At 49.5% G+C, this 25767-nt stretch overlaps 9 protein-coding genes across 9 annotated transcripts; 3 read left to right on the top strand and 6 right to left on the bottom strand.

The window, feature by feature from the left end:
• Positions 1-6: 6 nt before the first annotated feature.
• On the bottom strand, positions 7-2390 carry FSUBG_8701 (DNA polymerase epsilon subunit 2; the record flags this gene model as incomplete). Its single annotated transcript, XM_036687135.1, has 3 exons — positions 7-1648; positions 1702-2149; positions 2201-2390. The coding sequence occupies 3 exons, from the start codon at positions 2388-2390 to the stop codon at positions 7-9; spliced, it is 2280 nt and encodes a 759-aa protein (XP_036535834.1).
• A 377-nt stretch (positions 2391-2767) lies between these two features.
• On the top strand, positions 2768-3583 carry FSUBG_8700 (uncharacterized protein; the record flags this gene model as incomplete). The annotated part of the gene is made up of 3 exons (XM_036687134.1): positions 2768-2854; positions 2912-3447; positions 3502-3583. 3 exons carry the CDS (start codon positions 2768-2770, stop codon positions 3581-3583), a joined length of 705 nt encoding a protein of 234 aa, XP_036535833.1.
• Positions 3584-5032: 1449 nt separating this feature from the next.
• On the top strand, positions 5033-7325 carry FSUBG_8699 (CAMK CAMKL AMPK kinase; the record flags this gene model as incomplete). The annotated part of the gene is made up of 4 exons (XM_036687131.1): positions 5033-5409; positions 5475-6310; positions 6366-7004; positions 7057-7325. 4 exons carry the CDS (start codon positions 5033-5035, stop codon positions 7323-7325), a joined length of 2121 nt encoding a protein of 706 aa, XP_036535832.1.
• Positions 7326-8141: 816 nt separating this feature from the next.
• Positions 8142-10051, bottom strand: FSUBG_8698 (Isocitrate lyase; the record flags this gene model as incomplete). The annotated part of the gene is made up of 5 exons (XM_036687130.1): positions 8142-8499; positions 8559-9111; positions 9204-9546; positions 9604-9759; positions 9821-10051. The coding sequence occupies 5 exons, from the start codon at positions 10049-10051 to the stop codon at positions 8142-8144; spliced, it is 1641 nt and encodes a 546-aa protein (XP_036535831.1).
• Positions 10052-12686: 2635 nt separating this feature from the next.
• Positions 12687-15068, bottom strand: FSUBG_8697 (neutral trehalase; the record flags this gene model as incomplete). The annotated part of the gene is made up of 4 exons (XM_036687129.1): positions 12687-12840; positions 12896-14765; positions 14822-14885; positions 14940-15068. 4 exons carry the CDS (start codon positions 15066-15068, stop codon positions 12687-12689), a joined length of 2217 nt encoding a protein of 738 aa, XP_036535830.1.
• Positions 15069-16900: 1832 nt separating this feature from the next.
• FSUBG_8696 (yippee family protein) lies at positions 16901-17632 on the bottom strand (the record flags this gene model as incomplete). The annotated part of the gene is made up of 1 exon (XM_036687128.1): positions 16901-17632. One exon carries the CDS (start codon positions 17630-17632, stop codon positions 16901-16903), a length of 732 nt encoding a protein of 243 aa, XP_036535829.1.
• Positions 17633-18500: 868 nt separating this feature from the next.
• Positions 18501-19984, bottom strand: FSUBG_8695 (cytosolic nonspecific dipeptidase; the record flags this gene model as incomplete). The annotated part of the gene is made up of 2 exons (XM_036687127.1): positions 18501-18688; positions 18742-19984. 2 exons carry the CDS (start codon positions 19982-19984, stop codon positions 18501-18503), a joined length of 1431 nt encoding a protein of 476 aa, XP_036535828.1.
• A 1256-nt stretch (positions 19985-21240) lies between these two features.
• Positions 21241-23217, top strand: FSUBG_8694 (MPE1 Role in mRNA 3' end formation; the record flags this gene model as incomplete). The annotated part of the gene is made up of 3 exons (XM_036687126.1): positions 21241-21412; positions 21464-21752; positions 21804-23217. 3 exons carry the CDS (start codon positions 21241-21243, stop codon positions 23215-23217), a joined length of 1875 nt encoding a protein of 624 aa, XP_036535827.1.
• Positions 23218-23695: 478 nt separating this feature from the next.
• On the bottom strand, positions 23696-24769 carry FSUBG_8693 (ATPase get3; the record flags this gene model as incomplete). The annotated part of the gene is made up of 2 exons (XM_036687125.1): positions 23696-24331; positions 24380-24769. 2 exons carry the CDS (start codon positions 24767-24769, stop codon positions 23696-23698), a joined length of 1026 nt encoding a protein of 341 aa, XP_036535826.1.
• Positions 24770-25767: the final 998 nt, after the last annotated feature.

The raw sequence follows: 25767 nt of genomic DNA, 5'->3' as shown, positions 1-25767 counted from the left end.
TCTAATCTAAACTGTACATTCCCTTAACCTGCCCAAGCGACCAACATCATACTCGACCCATCGAGCGATTCCCTTGCGTCCTGGCACGAGCACACTGCCTGGGTTCATTACATGACACCCCTCGTATGTGACGCAAAACGGCGGGGCTGTCGTGTCGAGCAAAACCATGGCTGTGGGTAGTGGGTACAGATGCAATGCCGAGGAGTAGTCCCAGTGAACAGGGCGAATAGCCTGACGGAATGGTGCGAGGTAGCCTTGATCAAGAATAGTCTTGACAAGTTTCTGAGCGGCATGAACATCGTGGGGAACTAGAGGTGTAGCGGGCGAGGCGGTAGCGGTAGCTGTAGGATCATCATGATGAGCAGCATCAATATCCATCGGCTGAACATCTTCGGGAGGGGCAGCACTTGAACCTGGTACCTGTTCTCCACTGGCATCCTTGGCCTTGGGTTTTAAACGGACAGAGGCTCGACGCAAACGAGCAGATACATCATCTCTGAAGACGACAAGTTCGTGGTTGGGGCCGAATAAACTGATTCGACTTGGGTTCGAGGTCCATACAGCAGTACCATTTGACTTCCCTCCCGCTTCCGCATTGGCTGCCGCAAAGGCTCGACGTATTCTCGACGTGAACATGTCTGGGACTTGTTTTCGAGGCAAAGGAACAGAGGCGCCAGCTGTAAAGGACGAAACCCAGGCGTCATTGTCTCCGGGAACAAATACGAAGGTCGATGACTGGAGAAGGGCTGGAAAGTCTCCCAGGATTGAAGCCAGGGCATCAAAGTATTCTTTATATTCGATACTTCCGCCACTACCTCCCCGTGCCAAAACAGCATACTGAGTGAAGTTACCCATCAGCACGAATGTGAGAGGCGTTGAACCTTCAGGCTCTGAGGCATATCCTGAGAGGATCTTGCGTAATGCTTGGAGAGTTCGTGGTTGATCGAGGTTCAGCTCGCCAATAACAACGACGCGCCCACGTGATGGTGCAGTATCCTCCTCTGCTCTGCTGCGTAGAAGGCGCCTTTCCAGCCTGCGCATCTTGGTACCCACGGCACGCTCGCTGCCTACACCCAGAAAATCGATCCAGCCAAAGCCCCCTCCTATGGTCTGCTCCTGGCCGCCATCGGATCCGCTAATGCCCAGGGTCGCTTGACGACGTTCACATGGAGGCTGACCTATAAAGAAGCCTTGGAAACGGCCGCCTAGTGTACCTCCAACGCCGCTACTGCCGCTCAGGCCCTTGCCTATAGATTCGTCTTCTTCTTCATAGACACCGTCAACCAGCACTATCATGCCAGGACAAAACCATGCTGAATCATCCGGGATAGCTACCGCCTGGGATAAGTCCAAGACAATAGTACCAGTCAGGTCGCTGATAGCAAGATCGCCGGTAGGGAGGACAACCAGGAGCCCTAGTAGCATATGGCTGCTGCCATGGCGACCAAGGAGGTTAGCGATTGGCGTGAGTTTAAGTGAATGTTGGTTGGAAAGGGAACGGCTCAGGCTTTGTTTTCGAGAGGAGGAGACTGCGGAGGACTGGAAGGTTTCGTTACGGAGAAGACGCTGATGGATTACGTTGTAGCGATTTCGGAAAACAGTCGTTTTGTGTGATGCCGGTGGTAGTAAGGAAGGCGTGGAAGTATCCCTAGGAAATATTAGTGGCAAATTTAGTTGATTCACGGAATAGACTATACTGACTTTTCAAAGTGCTTTTTACCAACGTTGTATATGAATCTGGGTTGGTCATATGCGTCTATGATCTTAAGCCATGCTCGAGGATCGCTCGTCTCGCTTTCTTCTTGCTCCTCATCTACACCAAGTCCCGACATGCCGAAGCTTGTGTTGCTATCTTCCCTCCTCATATCTGCCGGCCGTAGTCCCAACCGTGTGTTCAAGCTCTCGTTATCTTTGAGATCAAGCATACTATCCCCACGTGGTAGTCCTCTCGCTGGGCCACTGATTCTGCCACCGCTCATGTTACCCTCCAGGGTCTTGAGAATTTCCTGGAGCTCTTTACTCGAGCCCTCAACAATGACGCCTCCATTGCGGTTTTTCCAGCTTCTTGCAACCTCTTCAAGAACCCGTTCGGCCAAGCCTTCTTCACGCCATCCTGAACCACAATGCCTTCCAATGAAGGAAGCTAGCCCTTGAAGGGCAGAGGATGTTAGGGTCAAAGAATGTTTTTTCGTGAACGTACGGAAAGCGAGCGGTCGAAGTGTCGGAGGAGGGAGTATGATCGGTAATATTGCAGCCTTGGGAGCATTGACAGCAAATGGCTTCAGTGGATGGATGGGGGTACCGAAGGCCGGAGACGAAGATGGTATCGCAGACGACGGAGGGACCGCCCCTCGTTGTTTTCGGAATATAGGAGCTGGTGTTTTATCCATGATCTGTACCGCTAGCTTGGCATGGCAGAGAAAGAAAGAAAAGGGAAAAGAAGAAGAATCTAACTTCTTGTATATGAAACCAACGTTGCTTGCTAATTGAGTTTCTTGTATGGTGTTCTGGTTCGTTTGCCTACCTCGTGCCTTGTTGCGCATGTCGTCTTGAAGGGGTTCGCGCCGACCGCGTTGACGCGTTAAATTGACCCGGTTGGTGCATATACCCTCCATAGACATATATCGCGTTGTACTGACTACTAGGTATCTACGGAGTAGGGTATTGCGAATGACCTCATTCATGATCAAGGTCGAGTCAACACAATGAGAGCTTCGTTGAACCGGACACAGCAGTAGAAACGATTTGAAATCCAAATAGGAGCAAAATGATAGGATCAAATTTTCGAAATGTTGCTCGGCACATGGCTGTACCTGTCAGGGCCATATCCAGTCTCTCTAGCAACACTAAAATTGTTTGTATTCAACACCCAAGCCAGTATCACTTCAACAACACGCTGACCATGTTGTAGAAAGTTGTAAAGAATCCAAAATCCCCTTTTACAAACTACTTGAGCTATCTCGAGAAAGAACCGCCGGATGAGCGCTTAGCAATTGGGACTACTAGCGAGCTCCCTCCCACCCCTCAGTCCTTCACTGAGAATAAGGAGTTTGTCAAGATTCTCAATGAGGTGATAACTGAGTACGGTCACCAAGATGAGGATCTTGTCAATCAAGCACGCGCATTTGCCAGTCCGGGAGGCTTCAATCTCGGCTCAGGCGGTGCTTTTTTCTCACAAAAACGACCTAATAGAGGTGGCTCTCGCAAGCAGGGAGCCGGAGGGGGAGCCGGAGGCGATGGTGCAGGAGGCGCCAGTGCTCAGGGAGGAGCCGGTGGTGGTGGAAGGGGAGGATATGTGCACCTCAGTGACCGAAGGAATTCCCCCGACTTTGGACGCATTGCATGGCCTGAGGATATCCTGGGAAGTGTTGAGGTGGACGGTAATGGTACCATCATCGGCAAAGTCCAGCCAAGTGGAACGTACCGTATTCTAACGAACGAGGGAATGTAAGTCTAGATGACACGAACACAGTCACGTCAAGTCGCTAACAATTTTTCAAGCCTGGGACTCAGCCCATTCTTACAAACAAAGTTGGTGGAGAGACTAAAGCAAGAAGAAGCCAAACAAAACTCATCAAGTTAGTGGAAAGGAGAATGCTCATAGCCTTGTTGAGCAAAGAAAAATGGACTCAGGGAGTCAATTATGATCAAGGCTATGAAAAATGGAAGAAAACGATATATATATCATGGCTGTAGGTAGAGATGAGTGTAACAATACTGTGTGGCATTGGTATTTGTTGATACAACTAAGGAGTACTCTGAGACCAGAACCACGCTTGCAAATACAGACACGGACCAATGCATAGCAGGTTTTCAAGGAGGACTCTTGGCTGGTAACTAAAGGGTCAATAAAGAGGCATGATATTGTGGCTTGATATCAGATGTTTTTGGTAATACAAACAGGTTCCGATTCGACAACTCGTAAGTCTGTCGGCAGAGTTTCGAGAATTGAGTTGTTGGGAATTTCAACTGTAAAGTGTTAGTTGGCGTTGGTCCAGGCCGGCGGGGTTGGAAATACGCAAAACTGGGCCTTTAGCAACTTCTATTTACGGCTTCATGTTTCTTATTTTAAAATAGATATATGTGCGTGTGTATTAAATATAACCTAGACTATTATTAAAGACATTAATGTAAATAATCCAGAACTTACAGTAGTACTAACATTTCTAACACTGGCAACCCGTAGGATAGAAGGATTAACCAGGCAAGCCAGGACAAGCTAATTCTTCTGACCCCCTCTAGGGGAGGAAAGAAAACACAGACCCTTGACCCTAAGCAATAAAAATATTTAGGTAAATCTATCCTAAGCTTAGGGGGCTCTTTGCTGAGTTTATTTTCACACCCTATATTAAGGTCCGGTGTTTTCTTGCTCCCTGAGGCCCCTGTAGGTCAGTAACAAAATGGGGAGAAAGATACCATACCTTAGACTAGGTGCTCTGATAATGCATAGGTAAAGCGAACGGCCATCAGGAATATATAATAAACTTCAGATCAGTCAAGATCTATTCTGCTACAGGTTCCCATGCCAACTATTAACATATTCAACGTGCACAATGCTAGCTAGTATCCGTACCAAATCACCATTCATTATTACCTATCATTATGAAGCGATGATAAAAGAGTCATTAGCCCATGTCTGATGTGGTTCCAATGACCTGACCCCTCCACAACAGTGACGACTACCCCAGGTCAGTCGAGCTCTGCAACTTCGACACCACTAACGAATACCTACATACCTACCTACCTAGTACCTACCTAACACAACATTACGATACGCGATTAGAATAACCTTAGTACCTAGCCGGTCACCTACCTCCTCCATTTCGCCGCTTCATTTCCACCCGCTCTTCTCTTTTACATCAAACCACCCCGCGCTTCGCTTCGTCAAGACCACTATCCCTGCAATACCTGTACGACCGTCGCACCCAGTTCCTGACAGCCGAACCAAAAGCTCTGCAGCTCCGAAAACCCCGCCGACCGATCACTTTTCGACCTGGCCCGCCTTGACCTTGGGTTAGGGCATCGCATCGCCATGGCTCCCCGAGGTTTCGAGGACGAAGAGCTTACCATTTCCCTATCCTCCTCCCACGTTCGTCGCCCTCAACAGCAGCAACAACAGTCACAGCAGCACGCTTCTAATGATGCTCCTGCACCCGGCTCCCGCCCCGCCGATGCGCCGCTCAAGGAAAGGATCAAGACGGAACAGCGCATCGGCGCCTACAAGGTCCTTCGAACTCTAGGGGAGGGCTCTTTTGGAAAGGTCAAGCTTGCTATTCACAATGGAACCGGCCAGCAAGTTGCCCTCAAAATCATCGCCAGAAAGAAGCTTATCAGCCGCGATATGGCTGGGCGTGTTGAGCGTGAGATTGAATACTTACAACTCTTACGCCATCCTCATATCATCAAACTGTACGTTGCGCGCCAAACCTTGACTAAATACATTGGTGTTGTTGTGGCTGACACCCATCTTCTAGATTCACCGTTATCAAGACACCTAATGAAATCATCATGGTCCTCGAATATGCTGGAGGCGAGCTCTTCGACTATATTGTTCAACATGGCCGGATGAAGGAGCCTGAAGCTCGCCGTTTCTTTCAACAAATGCTTTGTGCCGTCGAGTATTGTCATCGACACAAGATTGTTCACCGTGACTTAAAGCCCGAAAACTTGCTCCTTGACGAAAACCTCAACGTCAAAATCGCCGATTTCGGCCTAAGCAATATTATGACCGACGGTAACTTTCTCAAGACCAGCTGTGGCAGTCCCAACTATGCTGCTCCTGAAGTCATTGGCGGCAAATTATATGCTGGTCCCGAAGTCGATGTGTGGAGCTGCGGTGTTATTCTTTATGTTCTTTTGGTTGGTCGACTTCCCTTCGACGACGAACACATTCCCAGTTTGTTTGCCAAGATTGCAAAGGGCACATACAGCATACCACAATGGATGCCTACTGGCGCTGCAAATCTCATTAAGAAGATGCTGGTGGTGAACCCTGTGCATCGTGCTACAATTGAGGATATCCGAGCCGATCCCTGGTTCACCACCGATCTGCCGGCTTATCTTCAACTTCCCGTTGAAGAGTTCTTCAACACTGGTGTTGATCCAAACAAAGCTATTAAGAAGAACGACATCGCGCCGAATGCTTCAGAAAAGGTTCAAGAGAGATTGCACAATGAGGTCACTGAAAAGATCAGTAAGACTATGGGTTATGGTAAGAGTGATGTGGAGGAGGCCTTGCAGGCTGCCGAACCTTCGGCAATCAAGGACGCCTACATGATCGTAAGAGAAAACAAGATGATGCAAGTGAACCGTGAGTTCCTCTCTATTTTTATCACTACTTTCTCGACGTATTGAAACTGATTTAGATAATCCTGAAGCCCTTCTAGCAGAGCCTGAGGGATCAAGCCCCATGCTAAGCATGTCTTCTGCCCGCTCAACGACTTCTCAAGCTACCACCACCCCTCGCCCGTACGTGAGCAAGGTCGGCATCTTGCCTTCAAGTTTACCAGCTTACCACAAGGACTATATGGAGCGGGAGAAGGCCGGTAGCGTCGAAAACTCACCACCCAAAGTCCTCATCAACGACGAACCTCCCAGCAACAGGACAGATGCGGAAAAGGAAGAAACAGCGCGCCGTTTACGGCCCCATTCGAGAAGTCAATTGCGTATAGACGAAGCCAACACAAGGCCTCAAGGGATGACTCCTATTAACCCCCCTAAAAAGAATAAGCCGGTTCGTTGGCAGTTCGGCATCCGATCGCGTAACTCGCCATGGGAAGCCCTTCTGTGCATCCACAAGGCACTTCATAAACTGGGCGCGACATACATCCCCGATGAAGAATATGAAACAAGAACTGCAGAGGAGCGAGCTGAAGCTTCTGGTGAAGGTAGCTTTGCGGATTCTCACGATAATAGCCGGGGCTCAAGTTCAAGTATCGATCCTAAGAAACGTTACAATCTTCCCGCAGATCCTTGGCATATCAATGTGCGCTGGGATACTTCAGGTTGGTTCCCAGATCGGTTGTACTTAAATTATCAGAACTGACATCTTCCCAGCCATCAAGAAGAAGGCGGCCAGCGTTCCGGGCACTCCCAGCTCGCCGAGCACACCAGAAGGTCAACATCACCCCAAAGAGCCTTTCGTTGCGCTACATATGGACATACAAATTTACGAAATGGAACATGGCGTGTACTTGGTCGACTTCAAGTGCTCTGGATACGAGACAGCCCATGGCCGACTGCTCGAGGAAAAAGATGTCACCAGTCCCTTTCCCTTCCTGGACATGGCCGCCAAGTTGATCATGCAACTTGCCGAGGCTGATTGAGAAATGTCGGTTTGAAAAGAGCACTGACATTCCAAACTGACACCAATGGGCACGACATGTTTAGCTGCAAGCATACTAGCACTGCTTCTTACCCTGCCAGACGGTTATATGAATCCACACATTCAACTTAGTTCATGAAATAGCACGTGATCTACTGCTTGGGTGCCAGCAGATTTGCAGTCATTTCTGTTCCAAGCGAGACGAATCTAATGGACATGTTGGTGATGTAACACTATGGACATTGGGCTACAGCCAAGAGGATCCGTCTCATTGTTCGGTTTCTACTTTTCCATTCCAATTTGAGAACGGGCGTCTTACTGTTTTAACTTTGATGTTTGGGCTATGTACCTGACACATTATGCTGCTGCAATTTTGTACCAACCAGGTCCCTCCCCTTCAATGGTTTTTTCTTCTTTCTCAGAGTTACGACTGGGTGGTTGGTCAGGCGCAGGATGTCTATGCTGCACCGAAGGATGTATCAAAGATGAGTCAAACACAAGCACATATATGTAATGATGTACATATAGTTGCTTGTAATGCAGTGGAGAGCATGATCACGATCTCAAGTTCCTTTCATGATGATTTGTTGCTTCATAACTAGTAGTATATATCAAGGCAAATGCTTGCCGTATGCAAAGTAATATGGCGATTAAAAAACGGAAAATAGTAGTGTGATATCAAAATGCCCCAAAGACAAAGAACTTGCCGCTCTTCTTTTTTTTTGCGCCCCGACAACAACCTCCGACATTAACCCATGCTGATCTTTATTCATTCATGTGCTCAGTTGTTGTCAACCTCTTCTTCACCGGCGGCAATTTATTTGAACTGGTCCTCAGTCACACCGGCGCCCATAGCAGCCGTGGAGCTGATGCCACCTGTAACCATCTTTTGCAATTCATCGACGTAGGTTGCGCCACTCCACTTCTGGTGCTTGACAACATCGACCTTTTGCTCCATTTCAGGCTCTTGAACGAGCTCGCCGTAAGCTCGCATACCGACGGTGCTATAAGCCTTGGCAAACTGATCGCTGATCAGGGCTGTTGTGTGCAGGCCTGCAAGCGTGATGAACTGCCAGCAGTAGCCAAGCTTGGCCAGGCGACGGATGTAGGTTTCCTGCTCGTCACGAGGCATGGCAGTTTTCCAGTTGAATGACGGAGAGAGGTTATAGGCGAGCCTAATCATGCCAATGTTAATGTGAAATTCTGGAGCTTTGGTAGGTTGGTAGAGACTTACTTCTTCTCGGGCCAGACGGCGTGGACACCTTCGGCAAACTCCTTAGCCTGAGCATAGTCGGGCAGCTTAGACTCCATCCAAATAGCATCGCAATAGGGAGCATAAGCAATGGCTCGGTTCACAGCGCAGTCACATCCACCCTTGAGACGGAAGTAACCCTCGCGTGTACGGGGGGCGTCCCAGTCGAAAAAGATATCGTGGCCAAGGACGTGGCGAGCGATGGCCCTCGCCTCGAGGTTACTTTTTCCTTTTGCTTTAGCAAGATAGTCTCGCTTGAGACCGGCCTTGTCAGAAGAAGAGCCTGCGTCAATAGCAGCGGTCACAGCGTCGTCGAAGCGGCTAAGGTTGGCCTTGGCAAGCCACTCATCCTCAATGCGCTGCAGCTCAGCGCCACCCTTGCCAGCACCCTCAGCGGCGATCATGAGATCGTTAAGGGGCTTGAGAGTAGGGTTTGTAGAGCCGAGGATGAAGGCATGGTCGCGGGGGTCGATGTTGGTGGAGAGTAGAGTTGCGGCCTCGGCGTCGGTGCGTGCAATGGCGAGGAGATCGGAGCCTTTCACATGTCAGTTGTGTTCTTGAGGAGTTTTGGTAACCACCAGCAGCAGCATGTGATAATTGGAGAAGTCTGGGGAAGTCAAAACTTACCCATAATGTCAGCCTGTGCACGGATAGCAACAAGGCGGTTGATGTGTTCCTGGATGGGGACAAGAACCTTGCCTGCCATGTGGCCGCACTTCTTTGTGCCGGGGGCTTGATCCTCAATGTGAATTCCAGCAGCACCCTTCTCAATAAAGAGCTTGGTGAGCTTCATGACAGCGGTGAGACCACCATGGCCAGTATCAGCGTCAGCAACAATGGGGCGAAGATAGTCAATGTTCAAAAGGTTTGCTCGTTGCGCCTTGGGGACGCTCAAACGCTCTTGGCGCTGCTTGCGGTCATGGAAGAGTTGGGCCATGAAGAGATGGCCGACCTTGTTGGGAACAGTGGTCTAAGTCTGTGTTAGACAATGCTTATATAGAAATGCTTTCATGCCCTCGAAACTCACGTAGGGATAGTCAGCCAGATCGGGGCCAGGTTCATCAGAGGCAGAGGCTGTCGATGACGATTGCCAGCCAGACACATAGACGGTGTCGAGGTACTTGGCCATCTGTGTGACCATTGTAGGTTCTAAGCAGCCGTAGGTGTAGCTGGCATCTCGGGTCTGCGAGGGAAAACGTCAGTGTTCTGCTTTGAAGGATGTCTTAGTTATGGGAGAGGCTCACTTCGAAACGGTGCTCAAGGATCTTCCACAACTTCTTCGCCTGGGCATTACTAGCATAATCGACAGGGAGATATCCGCGTTTGGAGACAATCTGCTCAGCAGTGAAAGGGCGCTTTGTGTGTCGCCATCTTGAGTCGGACCACCAAGCCTTGACAGCCTCAACCTCCTTCTGGAAGAGCTCATCCTCGATGTCAGGGCTGACAGAAGGGTTTGCCATATTTTGTGACGCCATTGTGATCGATGTGTGAGTGAGAGGTATGCAACCTTTTGGGGGAGAGTGCTAAACAATGTAAGTGCGTATAAGAGGGTCTCAAGAAGTAGACAACTAGGTAGCTGGCACAACACCAAGTAAGTAGAGTGAAGCTGGACAGACGAGGACAATGATGGATAGATTGAGGAGTTTGATAAAAGGAAAAGGGGAGGAGGAGAAGGGCAGATGATATAATAAGTATCTTTTCGACCGGGAATTAGAGATACTTCCTGAGTCACTCTTGATCTCCCGTCCCCCGATATTCCAAAGACCCGTTCCCCATGGATGGATGGGATATGGGATATGCCCCATTGTCTCGCTGTCTCTCCGCACCCGGCGCAAGCGTTTCTGGACTTTTTGGTGGAGAAATAGTTAGACACGCCGGTGTTAATCTAGCAACTCGGAGTCAAATCTTGGATGCAATTGGTAGGGGATGATGATTGATGAACGAAGCTAGGGGAGTGAGAGTTACTCCTACCTAGGTACCTTAGTAGTGAAGGGGACCCAGAACTTGGCGGACCCGCTGTTGATGAGGCGTTGGAGAGAAGGAACTGCGCTTCGGTCTTCCATTTTTTGAGTCACGAGGGTCATTCTCATTCTACCTAGGTACCTACCTATAGTACTTAGGTAGTTATCCTTCTATCAAGCAAAGGAAGGCATGTTATTGCTTGGAATGGGCTCTTCAAGATTACAGAGAAACAATGCATCAGTTCCAATTGACCCATGTCAATCATATCGTCATTACTTGAGAATCTCCGTCTCTCTCTCTCTTTCAATCGTCAGGCTGGGCCTCTGAAATCGAGACCAAATCTAAACGTCTGCAATTACATTTCTACTCTAGCTCGGCTTTCCACCGAGCACAAGCCAGGCAAGTTTTCACCTCGGCCATAGTCTACTCACTGGAGCGAACGGATGCCTATGTCAGATCAGCCTCTCCTATCTGCCGTCACGAGCCGCAATCGAGCCCCAGTAAAGGCGAGAGTGCTGGTAGGTCAGAGAGTACGTACCTCCGGACAGTCACCGAACGCCTCAAAAGGTGACCTACAAGTTACGACAGCCAAAAGAAGCATCGATTTTGAAGGTGCGTTCTGTTCTGTAAACGGAAATTGAAGCCCGTCAAATCAAGCCTTGCAGCGTGATCGTGATGGGTAATAACTGGTCAACTGGCCATGTATGGGAGTGAGTGCATGCGGTCCTGCAGAACCCAGCACAGTTCTGTACATACCTGGCCTTGGTATCATGACGTCTTTGCTATTTTTCCGTATCCTTAATAAGTTTGCGTTCATGTTCGGCTCAAAGGCTCGATCGATATTCAGCATCCTGGATCTCTCACACAGGGAGCCGAAAGCCGAAAGCCGTACGGCCTACCTGTACCTGTGGCTGTACATGTCGTCTCTTTTGCAGGCCTGCAGTTCACAACTTTAATCAGGTAGGTAGGTAGAAAACATGTATCATCGCTGACAATGCTCATCTGGCACCAAGTTTCTTTATTACTGTAGTAGGCACACACGGCAGCAACTCGTGGCATATGGATGTACATACTCCAAATTTAAGACTCGGGACTTGCTAGGGACCTAAGGTACCTTAGTACCTAACCCCTCCTTGCAAAAGCATCTCTCACAGAAAAATCTGGGGAAGTTGCTTATTGCTCCCTCACCTTGGCTCACCTGGGATTTTGCTCATTATCCCACTAAACCTTAATCGCCAAGTTTCAAATGACTGCATTTTTGCAGCCTCACTCCAATCAAGCCCTCCCTTTCTTATCCCATCCTGGCGTACGGACATATTCTGCAAGCCTAACTACTTACAGGGAATTAATACGCCTTCAGCATCAGAAAATACCACAGAAAGGGAATAAAAAAATGTAGATGAAAAAGTCCATAGGAGCTATTTTCTGAAACAAGTAACCTAGTAAGTATACTCTTCCAGGGAATTCTCAGGTGAATTCTCGGCCTTCCTCCGTCAGCGGATACCCGCCTGGGCCCGGAATGACGGAACTTGGCCGAATCTTAGGTCCGTCTCCAGCTCCGGAGCAGCGGAGGTTTCTGGCATGTGAAGCCGTGCCTCTTCAAACACTACCTAAGAATCGATCACTGAGCTCGGCAATCATTGTCCTCATGACGATCCCCTCAAACTCATATCAATGGATTTCAATATCCACTGCCACTCTATAGCTCAGAATAATCACCTTGGCTACCTCGGTCATTTTCTTGCCGAGATCAATCATAAAAAACGTCACCACCGACACCTCACATGCCCCATCAACCGCTCGGCAACTACCCGAGGTCAACGGCTTTATCCTTTTTCCGACCTCGTCGTCACTTCTCTAGGTATTGCTATACTTTTGCGTCAAGCCATCAGCAGGCACTTCTTATGCTCCTGATTATTCATCTATTTCATCTTTAAGTCAAAGGATTCGATAAAAGGTCCAGGCTTTCTCGTCATTCTCGTCATGTTTTGGTACCCAACGTGCATGGTTCTCTCATCAACAGTTTCAACGACTCCAAGAACCAGCAAAGCGAACAGGTACTGTAACATTCTTCAGTTATCCTATGGATATCGATAGCTACACCGTTTTCCTTTTGCCAAGGGCTTCCTAGTCTACAAATGCATTACCCTATGGAGCAAGCAGACCAGCTAGCGTCTTCTCTTCATTCTTCTCAATCGCCCTGATCAACGTTTGATACGGCGTCAGTGCTCCAAGTGCCCTGCGCATGTGCGCGTTGATGATTTGAAGGCCATAAATGTAACTGGCGTTAACCCATGCGAATCTAAGTCAATGTCAGTGAACCATGTCCGAGACTAGTAAGTGGATGTTCAACGTACCCTTCCTTGTTAACGCCTCGGAAACCAAGACCCTGATTGCCGTATTCCGCATCAACTCGGTGAGGATCGACTGGCCTGGTCACATCGTACTTCTCGACCACTACACCATGGAAATCGACAAAAGCCTTGGTTACCATGAAGAGCCACTTGTAGGCAATTCGCTCTGCTTCCTCTGTGAAGCTATAACGAATCAGACCCGTCCAGGCCAACATTTGCTGTGGAGGCCAGCCGTAGGGGTAATCCCATTGTCTGTTAGGCCGTTCAAGGCCGACTGCTCCACGGGATTCCTCTGTTCCTGATACCAGGCCGCCGTAAGCCTCGAACTTGGGGAGAGCTTTGCGAACCATTTCAGCCGCTTGCTTTGGAGTTGCAATGCCTGCCCACAGAGCCCAGAGAGTTGTGCAGGACTCGTACGTACAGCGCTCACGCTTTGCGGTGTCATAGTCAAAGAACATGCCCTCCTTCTCATCCCACATCAGCTTGTCCACTGTGAGCTTGCGCCGCTTGGCTCGTCGGTCCCAAGCAGCTGACGACAGAACCTCACCAGGCTGGTAAGGTGTACCAGCGCAAAACTCCTCAGGCATCGTAAGCCTGTCATTGAAAACGCTGCGAATAGTTCGTGCAATGTCAGTCTCATACTTGAACAGGAGAGAGTTGAGATCAATGGTCGCCAGGTTTGCGCAAACACCCTCAAGGCGGTAGGATGTGTCATGGCCCGACTCTCTCACGGCACGGTCGTGCATGAAGTATTCATCGAGCTCAGGCTCCTCAACTTCGCCATGGTTGTATGCTCGAACGAATTGTTCGAATGTCATTTTGTGCTTCTTGATATAAGGGTCAAGAATATGCACAAAATGAGTGGCCTCCGTCTCAGGAGGCACTCCACGACCTTCGGGTCGGTATCTCGAGAGACCTGTGCTGGGGTCTAGTCGAGGCTCTGACATCCAGACACTATGATACTCCTTGATGGCGGCCAAGATCGATCGTCGGAGGAATTCCTTGGCATCGGGCTCGTGCTTGATCTTTTCATAAACACGAAGGGCCATGTCAGTCAAGAAAGGAGGCTGTGACCGACAAAGGTAGTAGGATCGAGTAGCGTTCAGTATCTTGCCGTAGTGCTCAATGCAGAAGCAGAAATTGATGACCATCGACTTGGCCAGGTCGACGCGATCGTTGATGAGAAGACCTAGAGATGCCATATAACTGTCCCAGCCGTAGAGCTCGTTGAAGCGGCCACCTGGGACAACGAAAGGCATGCCCTTCAGAGTCCATCCTGAAGGGTGTTCTGGCTCTGGAACTTCTTGAACATCGACAGCCAAAAGGCCAGGTGCATCATTCATGTCGCGAACTAGATCAGGAGTAATCTTCTCGGGTAGCATCTGAACATCCAGACGCATTTCTGGCCTCTCTTCGGCAACTCTCTTGTAGAACTCGTATTGTCTGGGACATCGATACGGAATATAAATGCGAGGGCGAGGATCTGCTGTCCAATCCTTGGGGTCTCGAGCGGCGATATCCACGGTCGATGCATCAATGCGTCGTGTCAAGTTCTCCCAGAAATGATCACGAATCATGCGGGACAGACGATCGACTGGATTCTCGTTGAGGCGAGCCTCATCCAGAACAATTTGTTTCCGTCCGTACTCTTTTGCCAAGGTCAACTCCTGCAGGAGGTTACTCAGCATATAAGTCCCGCGGACGTCGAAACGGTTGTGGCCAGCCGAAGCGGCGGTGCGCAGAGAAATAACTTTGGGGCCATTATCTTCGATCGTAATTTGCATGTCTCCATCAGTGTCCTCTTGCAATGAAAGACTTTCCAGTGTTGAATCGACTTGAATCAAGAAGCGGCGGTTCTGTTGCGAATTCTCATCTGTCGAACATAGAGTTAGTAGAAATACTCGGCTACGCGAAATCAATGTTTCTGACCATGGCTGCCACGTCGAAAAGGCTCTCGGAGATTGACTCTTTCAAAACGGTGCATCAAACTGTTCTGGTTGCCGAAAAGTCAGTCTACGTCATAATACGAGAGTGGGCAGATACTGACCTGGGAGTAGGTGCGAGTTCGGGGTCCCGCGCGGTTCATATGTCGTTCCTCAGTATAGTAGCTTTTGGCATCGTCGAAGACGCCCAAGTCATCAGAACCGCGAGGTTGGTGACCAGAGGGCGCGGCCATGGTGGTTGAGTTACCAGCTTATTGTCAGGAGATGAAGCGGGGTTGTGATGATAGAGCTAAAGCTTAGCAGATTGAGTGAGTACTTGGATGAGCTGGTAAAGTTGTGATTATGTCCAATTGCGTCGACTGGTGATAGTGGGATGGAGCGAGGATGAGTGAGATGAACCAGGGACGTAATGAAGGACAGGCCACGAAGCGATATAAGAACAATGGAAGGTAAGGTTGTAAAGGATTCGTAGGGATGAGAACGAGTATGACGGCAGAATATGGGGGCCCTTATAAGAGAGAGGAGACGAGAACAAGGTAGAAGTGGAGAGGAGCGAGAAAGAAAAGTGGCGGAGGTAGAGAGAGGAGAGAGCTTGGGTGGAGGAATGGAGCCTGTAGTCCTGGGGTGACGACAGTGACAACTGACGAAGTGGTTCTCTTAGCTCCCACTCTGTTTTTGGTGGGCAAGAAATGGGAGACAGTGGAGATGAACAAAAAGGACAAAACAGCAACAACTATGGTCAACGGTTTACGCCGATCTCGCTCACCGAGCCTCTCTGACCTTGCCCAACGTTGTGATGAAGTAAGGTAAGAGAGAAGAAAAGTCCAATAAGGAATGATAGAGCGGTGAGGAGGAGCGTGGGGGTAGCACACCTCAAGCAATTGAATGCGAGATCTATGCAGAATTACTCGCTGAGATGGATTGGATGCAAATGATTTAGTACCTGGGTATGGCTGTATGTACCTGAAGGAAGGTGCCTGGAGGTGCAGCGGCAGAGCGGTCCCTGGGTTTGCGGCTCGTCTCAGTTTAGAAATTCCTACCCCTCCCACACGACCCCTCCATTGGATGCTTTTTTTTATCGTGCCCAGTGTTGTCCACTGTGACGATATCCATTGCACAACCAAACAGGGGTGTTCCACTCCGGGACAAGCCCCACGTGCGGGCTGCCGTCGACTTACACCAGCAGTGACGGGTCTTGGGCTCTCTGTAGGAAAACCCATGTTCAACTACTAGGTACCTAGGTATTCGATTAACGTCCCTTGGGCACCCTTCACCCTTCTTCCTAATAACTATGTTTTAACGTCTCCATAACACCAGACCATTGGTCCACAATTGCCGATGTGCTGCGAGCCTTTCCCTCTATTCTGTGGGATCGTGTAATGTCAATCAATTATGGGACATGGGCGAGATGAGAGGATGCTGGAGTTGACGTCAAGCTGGGCTTGGATGTGGCCTTGCTATCAACTACCTTACCGGTAAAGGTGAAGAGCCCAGCGGGCCCGGATTATATGCCTTTCTCTTGTGCTCTCCTTGCTTCAAATTTCATGTACCCCCCAAATGGTCAACATGACCTTGCCGATGTATATATCTAACCATGCCATGATCGCCTACCAATCCACGGCATATATCGGCTGGTTGCCTTTTAAAGGCTCGCGGCATCATATCATGTCAAATTCCCTCATTGTGAGCTTTCAAGTATTTATACATGAACAAAATTGAAGACAACTTTTTGTCGTTTAACGATGAGGCATGTCAATTGCCCTAGTATCATCACAACAAACCTAGTCACACAGCGGTCCAGACGCCAGGTCTAGAATAGCCTTGTACGCCGATATGACAGTCATTTCTTTATCAAGTGAACCTCAGACTCGATTTAAATAAATTTCTAAAATGCGGAGAGGTCAACCACTTCGCGTGTTGGCGCTCCTGTGTTTCTGCCCGTCCATCTCTTCAGGGTATTTATCCGATCCCGCTATCGCGACCCAATATTCATTCCTTTGACGCCTATCCAATGCATAACTCAAGCTCAGTTCATGGCCTCTAGGCAATACCGCAGCAACGATGACTACTCGTCGCTCTCGGCTTGGCTTCGACGTGACATCATTCTCCTTCGCCTCTCTTCTACAACCTCAGGGTCCCAAGTCCCTGCAAATATATCTTCACATTCATCGTCATCATCAGAATCAAATTCAATGTCCTCTTCCTCGCCATCCTTGCCTGGCGTGGCAGTCTCTGCAACATTCTCATCAATTGCATCCTCCCAGCTCCGGTACGTAACCACTCGTTCCATTTCGAGGATGAATTTCCCAACTTTGTACTTCTGGCCTTGTTCTTTAGCATCCACATACTTCCAGCCAAGCTTTGTTGAGCATGACCCGCAGTTGATGTCTGCAACGACATGCCATCCTGTCACAAGCTGGCGATTCTCGCTCTTACCAACTCGGATGTTGCTCAATGTCTGGGCCGCAGGAGGCGCAGGCGGGGCCACAAGAAACGCTCGACCGTACCGGCCGGTGAAGCCCTTAGATATGATCTGAGAGGCAAAAGCAACATCGACAGAGCATGTTGAACAACGAAGCGTATTCGGAGATGTTCGAGATAGTCGACCTCTAGGCGCTTTTGCAAGAATTCCATCGTTCGGGGGCGAGCTCGCCGGTGTTGTTACCGCTGAAGATGCGGCAGATTCTGCTGAACTCGAGGAGACCGAGTGGCGTCGGGAGAAGGGAAGCTTTATGCTGGGCAGTAAGAAAGCAGGAAAGACTGGCTTGGTAGCCGAGATGCCACTCTCGCGAACCATCTCGGCAATGGTCAAGTTGGGGCCTCTTTTGGAATTGCTGAGTGTAACGTCCTGGAAGAGATGGAAATGCCCTCTCGACTTTTTGGAACTTTCTATCGAAGGCTAGGGGGACCGATAAGGTGTGGGGAGTTGTTCCACTGAAGGCGCCAAGAGCTCCACAAGTGGCGCAGAGTCCTTCCAGATGTGATCTGGGAAGTTTTGGCTCTGTCGAATATGGTATTCGAGACAAAAACGTTGGAGAGAATATGGCGAAATGGCGCTGCGGTGTCGCGCCTGAGTTCACAAACGACGGCTTCTCCAGATGGGAGTTTCAAAGACAGTCCAGGAAGGGGAGAAGTTTAATATTACCTAGGGTGCAGGCAGTCATTTATTTGGTCACTCTCCCCGACTCAGCCGGGCAGCGATCACCAGACTTACAACCAGTGATGAAAGATGGGCAAAAAAACTAAAGTCTCCGTTGGGCGGCGGTTGCGGCGGGCGGGACCATGCAAGGCCAAAAAGAGGGGCCTCCTAGCCTCCCCAAACCAGACCTGCCAGCCTGGGAGCTTCCATGCCAGCATCCGGTGCCAGGCAAGCGACCTCCTCCCTACATCTCTGACAGATAAGGTACCTAACTATGTATGGTACGTATCTTTATTATCACTGGCCTCCCGGGCCAGTTTGGTTATCACGAGATCAACGTGCAGATGATGACAGCTATACGCCGGTTATCGGTTCTACAACGCGCGGACAGTCGTTGGAACAGATTGGCTCTCAAAAGACTGTAGTGCAATATTTGGTGTCACTGTCAATAGTATACGTCGTAGTGATCCATAATTTCGATTCTCATATGATGGTACGTTAGATATCTTTCATTAGTATGGATAAGTTAAGACTGAGGCTCCTCAGCAACATAGTGTAGATAAGCACCAAGCAGCTTAATACCCTCAATGTAGTTTCGCTTGTCGAGCTTCTCGTTGATAGAGTGAGCGCCGTCTGTCGAGCTACCCATGGGGAGCAAAAGAACATTCTTGCCTGTGGCCTCCTCGAATGTCAGGGTAACAGGGATGCTGTTCACTATATTAGTGGTGAATTACCAGACATTTGGGTCAGAGTAACTTGCCTTCCACCTTCGCGAGTATAATCGGGCTCGACACCCCACACACGCTCGACAGCTTTGGCTGCAGCCGAGAAGTTCCAGTGTTTTGGTGATGCAACCCACCACTTGCCAGTATGCTGGGCATACACCTTGAGGGTGTTCTTGCTGCCAAGCTTGGCAAACTGCTCTTCAACATACTTGTACACAGACTCGTTGGTCTTGTCGACGTCCATGTCTGGAACAGTTCGGATAGAGAACTTTCCAATAACCTTGGCAGGAATAACAGTCTTAGCTCCAGGAGCAGAGAAAGCCCCCTCAACACCATGAATAGATAGAGATGGGTATCTCCAGCGACCCATCAGAGTACGCTTCTTATCATCGAAAATGGTGGTCTTGCTACCCAGAGACTCATGAATATTGTCCATGGTGAATGAAATGCCATCATAGAGACCCTCCTCATCCGCCGTGACAGGTGCAACCTGCTCCTTGATACCGGGAATCTGGATCTCGCCGCCAGTGTTGACCAAAGATCCTAGAACTCTAACGAGGTCCGTCATGGGCTCCTGGGCGGTACCGCCAAAGACACCACTGTGAAGATCGGCGCCAGGGCCGGAGATCTCAACTGAGTAGTAGTTACAACCACGAAGACCGTAGGTTAAGCATGGCTTCTCGGTACCGAGCCAGTAGTTGTCGGATATGCAGACAGCCTCAGCATCAGCAAAGTACTTCTTGGCCTCTTCCTTGATTAGGTCATCGAGGCCTTCAGAACCGTACTCCTCCATACCCTCGAAGCACATCAGCAGGTTGACAGGAAATTCAACGCCAGCTTTTTGGTGAGCCTCGATAGCATTCAACCAGCCTAGAACTGGACCCTTGTCGTCTGTAGCTCCGCGGCCAAACATACGACCCTTTTCGTCGACAGTAAGGTCAAATGGCTCAGTAGCCCATCCGTCGCTCTTTTCCGCGGGCTGGACGTCGTAATGCCCATAGACGAGGATGGTACGCTTATTCTTGTCGCTTCCGTATCGTGCAAGGACAACGGGGGGTAAGTCGAGGTGCTCCTTATGAGGCTGCTTCCCAAGAGGCCGAAGCTCTACAGAGGCTCCAAGAGCTTTCAGCTCCTCGCCGAGCCACTCTCCCATACGAACAACATCAGGGCGACGGGCATCTTCGGCTGAGATAGACGGAATGGCGACAGCCTTGCGCAGTCGCTCGATGAAGTGGTCAGCCGAGCTGTCGACTTGCTTGAAGAAACCGTCGAGCTGGGGGGCCATCTTCTTTGCTTGGTGTGAACGAATAGAGTCTGTGAGATAGGTCCGAGAAGAAAAGCAGAGTTTCTGAGGAAAAGTTTGCGGGACGGGTACTCTTAAAGAGATAAAGGGCCTTTTGGGTTGTGCTGTTACCAGTCGAGTACAACAAACAGCTGCCCTATCGAGGCGTACGGTGCGGGGCATTACACGGGCAGACTTGCCAGGACCTGCTCGATCGAGCGGGCAATGATGGCGGGGCACTTTTGACAGGCGCTCCAGCGAAGGGAACGGCTAGTTACGGCAACCAATGGTAAAACAGGTGCCAAATGATTAGTCAGTCAGAACAGAGAGAATTTGGTCCGAACTTGTTGGGCGAACTTTTAGGTGTGCTTGGTAACTATGTGCATGACCTGTAGTGGAGTTCCTCGGATTAACTTAAATGCGCTCCTCACAAGGACTCCGTGTCATGATTAGTCAGATGCCGAAGGGGGCAGTTGGCCGCTTACCATTCTCATGACCTGTTGCCGAAGAGTCTTCCTCTCCCCACTCTCCTTGTCACTCATCCATCCATCGTCGACGTTCTTCCTCGCCATCGGTACAGCGACATATGACATCAAACGCAGTCTTTTGATCGCGCTTCATCGACTTTTTTCTATCTCGGTGGTTTCACAGTTGGCTTTTTTTTTTTGTCTTCGCCCAACCTACGATACACAACCCATCAACACGATCCGCTTGTTCTCACGCGACCGCCGACTATCCGCTCCCCCCTTTCGCTCAACATCCTCGCGTATAACGTATTACTGGTCTGCTCTTCAAGGGCGTGATCTTGGGACGCCTGGCTAACATTAAGGTCGCTGGTTCATTGGTTTGACAAACGTGGTGACTGGAAAGTGAGGAGGAGTTTCAGGGTTGTCTCTCTTCTGGCTTGTTTTGGCCAGCTGTACTCCTTATTCATTGCACCCATTTCTTTTTTTGACCCTATTGCCACTATTGTTCCCTCAAAGTACAATCAAAATTGATTATTTCCATTCACCTTGAGTTGAAAGAGCACGGCAGTGCGAGAAAGAAAACCAACAGAGAAGAAAACAAAGACTTTCATTGTTTGCAAACGCAAGAACAATCAAACAATCAATACTTACATAGTGCTTTGTGCGACCGGCCCCGGCCTGACTTTGGGATTTTTTTCGACTTGCGATATTGAAATCTCAACAAACTTTTGTTATCACTTGTACTGTGCTCCATCTGTTCCTGTAGGAAACACCCAGCACGTATCAGCCAAAATGACGTCCTCCGTCTTTTTCAAATTCAAATCTCAAAAGGAGCCTACTCGAGTCGAGTTTGATGGCACCGGTATCTCAGTATTTGAGTTGAAGCGTGAGATTATCACAAAGAGTGGCCTAGGAGATGGTACCGATTTTGACCTGCATATTTATACCGATGATAACAGCGAAGGTGAGTTAATTCAATCGATACCAGGCAATAGCATTGCTAACGACTTGGTAGAATACGACGATGATACGACTATCATTCCAAGGTCCACGACTGTCATTGCCCGACGCCAACCTGCTCTCAAGCCAGGTGCAGGGCGCGCAGCTCGTTATGTGTCTGGAAAGATGCCTGTGACAGCCAAAAACGCTGGTCGCAAGGAGCAAGCGGCGAAGGCCTCCTCATCCAAACCCAGCTCTGATGCCATCAGTCAGATGAACAATGCTATGACTGAAGAGGAGAAGATGGCTGCCATGTTTGCAGCACAAACCGAACAGTGGTCTGCGCAACAAGAGGAAATGTCTCAGTAAGTTTCAGAAGCCCATCCAATGTTACACAGAAACTAACTGTTAGCCAGCCAAACACCAGTGTTCAAAGCTGGTGCGAAGAGACCAGCAAACGTCCCTGACCATGACCCCCCGAACGGGTACATCTGCTACCGGTGCGGCAACAAAGGTCATTGGATTCAACTGTGCCCTACTAATGACGACCCCGAATTTGACAACCGCCCACGTGTCAAACGAACCACAGGTATCCCACGTTCATTCCTGCAAAAGGTAGACAAGTCCGTTGTCCTTGCGCAAGCTGAGGGTGATGAATCCAAGCGTCCGTCAGGTATCATGGTCAATGCCGAGGGGGATTTTGTTATTGCTGAGCCCGATAAGGCTTCGTGGGAGCAGTTCCAGGCCAAGGCCAAGTCTTCATCTACAGCGAACGCACCACTAGCTGAGAACAAGGAGATTCAGGAACAGGGCTTGGAGTGTTCAATTGACAGGAAGATGTTCATAGAGCCAATGAAGACTCCATGCTGTCAGAAGACCTTTTGTAATGATTGCATAACTAATGCTCTCATCGAAAGCGACTTCGTCTGCCCTGCTTGCCAGTCAGAAGGTGTATTGATTGATGACCTTCAGCCAGATGAGGAAGCATCCAAGAAGATTCAAGAGTATTTGAAGGACAAGGAAACGGCCAAGACTCCCCCTCCCCCGTCGCCCAAGACTTTGACAGATGTCAAGTCAGATGGTGAGAAGCAAGAGAAGTCAACAGAAGAGACTACCGACGATATGGAGCAAAAGCCTGAGAATGAATCAAGTGACAAGACTAAGGACTCGCCCGTCAATGAAAAGCCAAAGTCACCGGCGTCTCAAACTGCAAATGTCAACTCACCTCCCGCGGGTCCTAAGAACCTTGTATCCGCGTCTCAAGATACGAACGAACAACTAGATAATCTCAAACCGACAGATACCAGCTCCAAGAAACGGCCCGCAGATGATATTCTTGACAACCCAAGGATTCCCAGGGGTCCTAAGGCCATGCAGAACCAACAGAACCAACAGAACCAACAGAATATGGTGAATGGCATGGGCATGAATGGCATGGGCATGAACATGGGCATGAATAATATGATGTTCAACGGAATGCCCATGATGCCCAACATGATGGGCATGCCAAACATGGGTAACATGAATATGGGCATGTCAAATATGAATATGATGGGAATGCCTAACATGATGGGAATGCCCGGGTTCCCCGGCATGAATGGCGGATTCGGCGGTATGCCTGGTTGGGACATGAGCATGAATGGAATGAATGGCATGAACGGTATGAACGGCATGGGTAACATGAATGGAGGAATGAACGGCTTTCAGAACGGCAACTTTGGACAGGGTGCTGGCGCGGACGAAGACGCCTACTTTCGTAAGCCAGTTAACCCTCATCGACACCAGAACAAGCAGCGAAGAGTGCGACCAAGCGATTACCGAGAGCTCTGAACATCGATTCGACTATCATTCCTTATTCTAGCGATTGCTTCTCCTTTGTTTGTCGCATTTTGGATTGGGACTCTAGGCTCATCATTATTTGCTTGATTTTTCAGCATACTTACCGTCAGGCTGAACTGACCGGCGTTGGGGGGATATGGCCTCGGAGGATTCTTTATGACAGGTTTCCATGTCTACTACGTACGGCCAAGGGTTGGAGAAACGGTGCATTACTTAGCAAGATCTTGAATCAAATCGAGGTCAAGCAATGAATAAACAAACAAATGAACGAAAGATTAAAAATCGCCGTGTACTTTCTTTTGTGATTGGGTGTATTTGCATCTCAATTCTAGAGTGTATTATATCATAAGCCATCAATCAATTATTTCACAACTCCACGCCGCCCGTGCTCTTGTATATGTGACACTAACTAATATCGATTTTTTTCGTATTCCACATCACGTTCTACGTCTAGCCCTTGATACCAGCCTTACTCAGGAGGAACATAGGGCGTGACAAGCATTTCGCTAAACTTCTCAAGCTTCTCCTTTCCTCGTACCTCCTCAACCAGGAGAGGCATCTTGACGACATTGAAGTCCTCAGCATATAATTCTTCATACTGGTCAAGATACTTGCGCTGCATCTTGCGACGGGCGTTGCACTGATCGCAATCGCTAGCCTTCTTGGGGAAGAGCAGCTGGTTGACAACGATGGAGTGGGTATCGATACCATAACCAGCAAGCTCCTGAATCATACGCTCCGTCTCGTAGAGGCTCAGAAACTCTGCAATGCACACACAGACAAATGTGGTGAGTTCGGCGTCCTGAAACTGAGTATTGACCTCGCCGATGGTCTCTCGCAAGGATTCAAGTTTCTGAATCATATCATTGAGGTTCTGTCCGTTGGGTAGCTGACCTCCAGAGCCAAGGAAGCCGTTGAGGAGAGGACCATACTGTGACGACAGCTGAGAAACCTTTGCGAGAGCCTTCTCGAGAACGGTTGGAAACTGGAGGAAGCGCAGGGTGTGGCCTGTCGGGGCTGTGTCGAAGACGATGGTCTCGTATGAGAGGGACTTGACTTGCTTCAGGACTTCGGCAAATGACATAGCCTCGTCGATACCGGGGATCTAAGGATGTCAGCTCGACCCTGGGAGAAACGTTCCGCCTCAACCTACTGCGAATGCCAGATCCTGCATCATGCCTCCCAGAGGACCACCAGCCGCAGCGTTGACATCATCGGCGTCGCCCTGGCCTGCTAACATATCCTGAATGCTACCATTCGGGTCGATCTCCATGGCACTCAGGTTGTCAAACCCATTGACAAGGCGGGCCTCTTTGCCAAACTTCTGAGAGAAAGCATCTGAAAGGTTGTGGGCGGGATCGGTCGAGATGAGAAGAACAGAGCGTCGGACCTTGGCAAGCTGAATCGCAAGGGAGCAAGAAGTCGTGGTCTTGCCGACACCACCCTTACCACCGACAAAGATCCAACGAAGGCTTCGCTGGTCCAGGAGAGACTGCAGAGAGGGCTCAAGGGCATCCTCGGCGGAGATAACTGCGGTGGACATTTTGGGCGAACTATGCGATGAGGCTGCAGAGTACAATTTCTCGAGTTGGTGTTGAGAAAACAAGCGATAAGGAACCGTTTACCTGCCTTGACTGTTGGCGGTAGGCTTGGCGGTAGGCTAGAGCAGAGAGATAGATTGTACAGGGCAGAATCAGGATTTGTGTCCTGTATGTTCTAGAAGGTCTTGGATGGCGGAGTTGGCAATGGTTGTGATTGACCGTTGACTTGGAGGGGTAGCAGCAGACATAATCACGAGTCAGTGATGTCGTTTCACTCGGTTAGTCATGACTCCTTTATTTTGTCAGCGCGTCATGCGCCACATGGCTATCCAAACTCGCCACGTCATGTACAGGGTAGGCATGGGCAAGGTAGCAACTGTAGTGAATATCTAAAGTTGACTTGAATGAGCCGTTAGGATATGATAATGTATTTGTTGTGTAGCATCTGGCTGGGACCATGTTTCTGCTAACAATAGCTGAAGCTCTATTACACGCGGTTTGACTGATTGCCTACCGTTATGCCCTCTCCGGGGCCGGCTCCGTCCATGCGATAGGACTTCAAGTGCCGGCGAACGGCGTAAGGCGCGCGGAGCCACACGCAAAGAGCTCATTCTTGGGTCTAATTCTTCTGTAGTTAGGTACTAACCTAGTAGATAGCGGTGCTGAAGCACCAGCGGCAGTAATCAGGTAGTCAGTCAGTCATTCAGCTGAAGTCGCTGATTCTCTGCACCAAAAAGTACTTAGGCTGTGCAGCCGCCAACAACCCAACTCTCACTGCCTTACTCAAATCGCCTTTTTATTTCGATCCCCCTTCCTTAGGTGCCTTCACAATTCTAGCCTTGATCTCTCTTCTTTCATAGAAACGCAACCCTATAAGCTCCGGAGCCACCCTGGCCAACTGAGCTACCTCTATCCAAAGCCCTTGGTGCCTGTCAGCTTGCACCTACCCCACCTTGACGTCAACCTCACCGAATATCTGATCATAAGGTACTACCTTATC

This window comes from Fusarium subglutinans (genome assembly GCF_013396075.1).
Source record: "Fusarium subglutinans strain NRRL 66333 chromosome Unknown NRRL66333_c0000122, whole genome shotgun sequence".
Classification (NCBI taxonomy): Eukaryota; Fungi; Ascomycota; class Sordariomycetes; order Hypocreales; family Nectriaceae; genus Fusarium; species Fusarium subglutinans.
The sequence above is the reverse complement of the archived record's forward strand: the minus strand, read 5'-3'. Positions and strand labels throughout refer to the sequence as shown.